The 7,020-nt window shown below is 42.9% G+C and overlaps 1 protein-coding gene across 2 annotated transcripts in view; it reads right to left on the bottom strand.

The window, feature by feature from the left end:
- Positions 1 to 2,011: 2,011 nt before the first annotated feature.
- The window catches only part of ASB1 (ankyrin repeat and SOCS box containing 1), a 29,613-nt gene continuing 24,604 nt past the window's right edge, over positions 2,012 to 7,020 (bottom strand). Inside the window, exons 5-6 of one of the 2 annotated variants that reach the window (XM_020806833.3) lie at positions 5,466 to 5,595; positions 2,012 to 3,425 (exon numbers count right to left, since the gene is read on the bottom strand). In XM_020806833.3, coding sequence (XP_020662492.2) covers position 3,425; positions 5,466 to 5,595 — 131 coding nt within the window. In that variant the 3' untranslated portion in view covers positions 2,012 to 3,424. Of the gene's footprint in view, positions 5,596 to 7,020 lie in introns of both variants that reach the window. The other variant, XM_072977416.2, reaches the window with a different exon arrangement.

Genomic DNA, 7,020 nt, shown 5'->3' with positions numbered 1-7,020 from the left:
GTTCATGGCTCTGGGTTAACTGGAAGCTGATGGTGTGGATGTGGTCCTTGACACTTTGGGACCAACCATTCATCTGATATGTGTGAAGCTGAACACGTATTAGGAGGTGCTTCCAGATCACTTCCACCACCTTGGTAACAGCTTTGGATGGGGACGACACATCAGTAACCACCGTCAGGTGGCCTTTGCAACACTTTCGTTAATGACATTCGAAATGTTGTTGCACTTTCCACCTGGAATTCTAATTTGTAGTTTGCAGGGCATTTTAAACAAAGATTTCCATGCTGGAAAAGGTGACAATTGACTGTCTGTTTCTGGGGTCTCTTCCCCCACTAAAACAATCCTTTCTTCCATTGTAAGGCCATAGGAATTTGCCAGACCTTCTAATGACTACTAGTGTTGTTTATTCCAAAACAGTATGGCTTTTCCATTTATAATTCAAAAACCAGAGGGCAGAACGCTCCTGCTGTACAAAGCTGCTTGACAGTGAGCCAGATGCACAGGGCGAAATGCAAGTAATTCTGTCCCAAGGAAAACCACTGAAGCAGGAGGGATGGGGAAAGAGAAATGTAAGATAGTTCTGCAAGTTGACCAAAGCTTGTTTGGCCATCCCAAGCATTTTAGCTTATACATTTGTGAAGTCTAGCCCTCAAGGTCGCAGCAATCTCTTGTACAAATAATGCAACAAAACTTTTAAGAGAAACAACGAAGAGACACAAAAGGTTAATAATGTGACTTCAGTGTTTCTGTAAGTGATTTCACGTCTTCAAAGGACTGTACATATTTTTTCTTTTTGTTATCCTCATGTTGAGGAAATGGCACATGTCCTGCTTAGTGAATTCTAGCAAAATCAACATATAAATTAAAAATTAATAAAAGTAAATAAATAAAGAGGCCAGAATTCTGTAAGGATTGTGCCGTGCAAATGGGCAAGAGAGCTAGCAATCCTCCCTGGGAAGCTGACCCCCAGTCGTGCAAATGACTGCAGCCCCAGCAGTACAATCCATGGAGGGAGAGAGAAAAGAGTGGGGAAACTGCCCTTATGCACAGTTTTCTTCCAGAGGATTTTGGCAAGAATTTCTGAACCTGTAGATCAGTTACTTGCCCACTTCACCAGCTCCTCCAATTTTTTTTAATGAAATGTAAGCCTCTCCAACAAGTCTAACCCTTTTAACAGTACAAAGCTAACCAGAACAGTTCAGTGGGAAAATGTGCCACATAAAGAGGATGGCCTTTGCCCTGGCTGCAGTTTCTCGGCCTTGCACTGTGAGTGAATGTGGAAGGCTGGTACTGACAGGTCAGACTGAATTGGGTGGGCTTTGTTCCCCCCCCCCCGCCGGTACTGCGAAAAGGTTGAGAAATCTCCATGGACTTCATTTGTACAAAAGCAAAAACCGCTCTGGGCTTCTGGAACTTCAGAACACAGAGAGAAATAGAAATATATTGCTCAACTGTTTTCGAAAACCTTGTCGGGAAAAATTCTCTGAGGAAAAATCAAATACTTCTGCCAATAGATACAATATCTTCATGGTTCAGATGTGAGGGAAAATGCCAAGGGTGTGGTAGAAAAATAACAGAGTCATCTTGAGGGCACATAAAATCTACAAAAGCCATAATGACAAGTTGGTGATCAAATCAGAATCAAGACTGACAGGAACAGAGATGCCAAGGCACTCGCTCGAGTAGCTTCGGGGAGCAGGCAGGCTGTGCAGACTTGAGTATGGATGGTTAGAAGAAGCCGTGTGGAATATTTACATAAACCTATTTACGAAATAAATAATGATCAGCTCAACCGGCTACCTGAAAGGAAGAAAGCCTCTGAGCAGCCAGGTCAGGGCAAGCAGTTCATGGAGACCTTCGGGCTGAGGCTCAAACACTGTCAAAGCCCCCCAAACATGGGGCCTCTCCGGCTCGCTTTGATCCAAGGCACTAACAAGCACTGGCATTTCTTATGCAAAAGGAACGCCCATCCTGTACTCGTCTCCTTTAATAAATCACTGCAAGTCACACCTGCTGTTTCAATAGCTTTATTTTGTTAAAATATCCCCAGCTCCACCAAAGATTGATCAAGCCGGCACACCAGGCAGAGTCTAAACTCCTAGAGAGGATACGGCTCCTTGGGGAGGGAGGGCACCGACACAAAGAACGTCTCCCAGGGGTCAGTACGCATGCAAGCATCCGGATGCATCCGACGTGGCACGAGGCACACAGCTAGCGAACTGAACGGCTGGGAGGACACAACCCGTTTTGTTCCCTGCACAGGGAATAAACCTACGACAGCCCTAGGCAGGCTTCTCAGCTTCAACTTGCCAAGGCTCAAAGGATGGGGAGGGGGAGGGTGGGGCAGAGCAGGCAGCCGTGGGGGATACATATGGCAACACACAACCAGAGCCACCCATGTATCCCCCACGGGTGCCTGCTCTGCCCCACCCTGGACGTCCAAGCGTTCCACACAGTCCTGGTGAGTTCAGGGGGGTGCATTTAGAATCCCTCTGCAGACCTCTGTGTCCAGTGCATGAAGATCAGGAGGGGGCATGTGGGGATCCTGAGATGGCCAACAGTGTATGGGAACTCTCTACAGATGCTGAGGAGGGCTGAAATCCAGTACTATGTCACAGTTAGAGTAGGACCACTGGAATCAGTGGAACTTACAGAGGGGCTGATTCACCAAATCTCCATTGATCTGATGGGTCTACCACAGCTGCAAATGACTGCTGGATATTCACCACCCTTGCCCCAAAGCAGCAACCTTCCAACTGCGAGAGGAACTGTAGCCGCCACACAGACGGCACCAGAAGGGCCCCTGGAGCAAAAACGCAATGGTCTGTGCCATAGATTCAGCTACTGGCAGCTGGACTCCTCCTTGGATTTCTTTTTGCAGAATCCAAATGCAACCCTTAAGCCTGAAACAGATTTTATACTGTGCACACAACCCAATCAGCCTGCAGAATCAGAGGCTACATGATATCCCACATGCTAAACTTATTTAGTTCCCATAAGTTTTAAATGCTTTTCACTCACAATGCTCTTTCCCATTTTTCTCCACAGCAAACATCAAGCTAGCTGAAAATGTTTTTAGATTGTCAGGCAGTGATTAGAGCGAGGAATCCTGGTGGCTGCATAAGCAGACGATTGTAATGAACGGGGGCCAAGTTTCATCCTTTTGGGCCACAAGAGGGCACTCTGGGCCCCTTTGTGGCTAAGCAAAAAGTTGCAGTATCATTGCTATGTTAGGTAAGCCAGACAATATCTAGTAATTTGTCATTTGGGCAAGTGTCCATTCTGTGTGAAAAGCAGAACCATGTTGAGAGATATTTTCCTTCCAGTTGACATATATGATGCCTAGTCTTCTGATTCTCAGCCTTTTCCGACCGAACAGCTAAACTGCAGTGGCACAAAATATGTACACATGTTGCACAAATCATCTGTCAATGAGAGAAAGACAAGTGTTAAGCATTATACTAACATCTTATGTTAATGTCTATTTACATGGAAGGAAGAACAAGAAGTTTTTAGATCTGATTGTGTATTCCTTTCTTGTTAGTAGCCATAAAACAAGTGAATCGGCTGACATCAGCCCCTGCAGGTAGTTAGGAACAGTTATTTCACAGCAAAGGAAGGCTTTTGCTCAACCTCAGATCCTTAAAAAAATAAAAATAAGAAAGCAGTCTTTCCAGGACCGGGCATGCAAGATTTGTGAGTCTCAACATCTGTCCCAAGAGCACCACGTGGACATTTAACAGCCACTCTGGACAGAGGTTTTGTTAAGAGTCATGTCAAATCAATGAGAAGGCAGAGAAAGTGGTCCACAATTATCTATACAAATCAATCAGTCTCTGAGTAAAATGTGAAGAGCAGCAGTGAAATCTTTAAACTGTTGTCCTACAGAAGCTACACTGATGTAGAGGCAGACCGCAAATATTTACCTTATCTTGTTCAGGAACTATTTTTTTTTTAAGATAAACACCTATTATCTTATTTCCTTATCAGTTTGCACAATGGCAGAATTAATCGGATTAAGGTACTTAGAATAAAGAAAAGGGACCCAGAATAATTTGGGGCTCTTATCTAATATCTGCTTCGTCACTTCAACTACATGATCATGCAAAAAAGTATAAGGAATTTAGAATTTCTATGCCATAGGTGGCTGTAAACTGATACAGTACATTCCTGTGGCTGGTTTTTAGAACCACAGCAATAACAGGAGCGTATCAACAATCCCATATAGAAGCAGCTATTCAGAAACGACCCAGGGCATGAAGTGATCACACCCATACGATGTCACGTTATGGCCTTTCATGTGAAGTGGGTTTGTGACTGACATTTTGGAGTGTGAAGTGGATGAGGGTACTTTTCATATCAGTTGCACTGGAAAGGTAGGGCTGACTGTATAGTGAGGTATAAAGAATATCTTAGAACCAAAGGACAATATACATATATGGAATTTAAACTGCAGTGTTCTGAAGGGCAAACTTTTTGTAGTATAATGCTCTATAATTTATCCTAATTCCTCAGCAAAGGGTGGATTATAAATCTAAATAAGTAACACACTCCCTTTTAAGATATTTGGGGGTAGCAGAACATTGGGCCATAGTCATTGGTATCAATGGCACTTACAGAAGAAGCTGACTGGATAGTTGAGTCAGTTAGGTTTCTGGCTGCAGAGCCAGAGGCTGGGAATTCAGTCCCCGCTTGGATTCCCAGAAGAGCCAATATGGTTGGCCTTGGGCATGCTACATAGTCCCAGGATGTACCTCAGAAGAAGGAAACAATAAACCACCTCTGAGTACTCTCTACCTAGAAAACTCTGGAAAAGCTCACCGTAAGTCAGACTTGACTTGACAATACATAATTATTATAAACTCACCAAATCCCCACTGATTCAATGGGACTACTCTAGTGAGATTTACTGTGGTAACCAACAGGATTTCAACTAATACATTGATTGTTTTCAAAATTCTTGGAATTGGGGGGCTGGAAACCACAATAGGCACTTCCTGTTCCTAAGAACAGCTGTTTTCAACTAAATTAGGTTGAGGGAGGCTTCAACAACATTTAAATTACAAATTGTGACTCCCCTACATCAGCTTTTGCCATTTTTCTGATCAATTTTTTTTTCAAGACAGGAGGATGGAGGAGTGTGTGTGCAGCCCCCACCAAGGTCTGGGGGAGAGCAGGAGCGGCCCTTGGAGCCCCAGAGGTTGCCCAACAGTATATGAAATCATGCCATAGTTACCAGGAAGTAGTGCCACTATAAATTCAAATTGCAAACAATAAGTGACAAGAGGTATTATCGTGGCAAATAACTTTACAGCATTATGTAACCGAACAATGTAGTATGGAAGAGTCGTACGAAGTACTGCTTCTGTTTTCATTAGATCACTCGTTTTGGCAGGACGGGATGTGTGTGTGAACCTAACACCAAGAAAAGAAACTGTCCTCCAGAACATCGTACTAGATCTTACTATTGTTCATGAAGTAAAAAGTTTTTGATGGAAACTGGGACTGGAAGAGTTTGTATCAGCTGCAGACGGTGTTTCCCGAGTACCTTCCGTACTGCTACCCGGCACAAAGACATCAAGCTTCTAGGGCAGCCTGCGATTAAACAAGAAACAGATCAAAAGAGAGCAAAAGACGTGACTTAGTATTGCAGTAAATGTCCCCTGTTCATTTAAGTTGTTTATTTTGCCAAGATAGTACTTTTAAAGATGATAAATTCTCTGACGGCATGAAAGGATGTTGGACCGTTCTGTTCCAACATGGTGTTCCACCACCATAAAAAATACCATGTTTCATTGGATGCATCTGATGGACAGAGTGAGCTGGAGTGCACAAAACCACAAAGTGAATAAAACCTGCTAGTCTTTAAGGTGACACAATGCTTTTGGATCACTTGCTCCTAAAGGACAGCCTGGTCTTATAAATGTTTAAAAACTAAGTCACACAGAGCACATAAGAGCACTACTGTGAAACTACACATAGCACTGCAGCCTCTGCATAGCTCCTCATGAGTAATTAGATCTAGTTCTAGTGACACAATAAACTATTTCACAAAATAAACAGCTGACCCATTGTGGTGCCGAGGAGAAGGCATATATTTTTCCAAGAAAGAAGCGAGCAGGTAAAAGTGTCTCAGAGTTCCAGCGCCTCTACTGCTTCCTCAGATCAAGGCATGAACGGCAGGAAAGATACACTTAAAAAAATATTTCAGCCTGGTACAATTAGTTGTATGAGTTCCTGGTCTATTTTCAACTGGACCTATCTCACAAGAAGTGGAAATGTGGGAGGTTTCGTTGGAAAATCAATTTTATATTTCAGTAAAACCATTTTCAGTTGCTTTCTCATGGACAAATGAGTCTCTGATGCTTACTAAGTCACTGAAAACACTGGAGAGAAAGGAATAAACTTAAGTTTAGTCCAATTAAGACACATTGTGCATAACTTGAGAGAGAGGAATTAAACTCCCAACCTCTGGCTCTGCAGACCTAAACCACAGAGCTATCCAGAATGGATACCCACAATTACTCTGTTTTGAAGCATCTGCACAACTTGCCTGTTTTGTTTCCAGGTCCAATTCAAACTGCTGCTTCTTAGTTTTAAGAATCTCAATAGATTCCTTTTAGAATGTGGCTGTTGTATTTACACTTTACATGTAAGATGAAACTGTGCAAGTGGCTGTGAAATTTGAGCTAAGGGGGAAGTCAAATCCAGCAAGCAGTTCTATCAGTGTGATATGCAGTAGGTTGCACAAACCACCAAGCAATCCACTGCGCAATCAGGCATGCAAAATGAACTGTCTGGACATAACGGGGCATGACTTCCTTTGTATCGTACCTTTACGCTATGTCAAATAAATGAGGATTTCAGTTCATATAGAATACTGTATACATGATTTTATGATTATGTCAAATGGTACTGGGAGCTTTTAGTAGAAATTCTTATCATTTATTACTGTGAAATTCTGATTAAGCCAAGGAACCTTTCCTCCTGTATGACTCCCCCTCTTAAAATCTTGGGATG

Source organism: Pogona vitticeps, chromosome 1 (genome assembly GCF_051106095.1).
Source record: "Pogona vitticeps strain Pit_001003342236 chromosome 1, PviZW2.1, whole genome shotgun sequence".
NCBI classification, from domain to species: Eukaryota; Metazoa; Chordata; class Lepidosauria; order Squamata; family Agamidae; genus Pogona; species Pogona vitticeps.
Note: the sequence above shows the minus strand (reverse complement) of the source record. Positions and strands in the feature narration are given on the sequence as shown.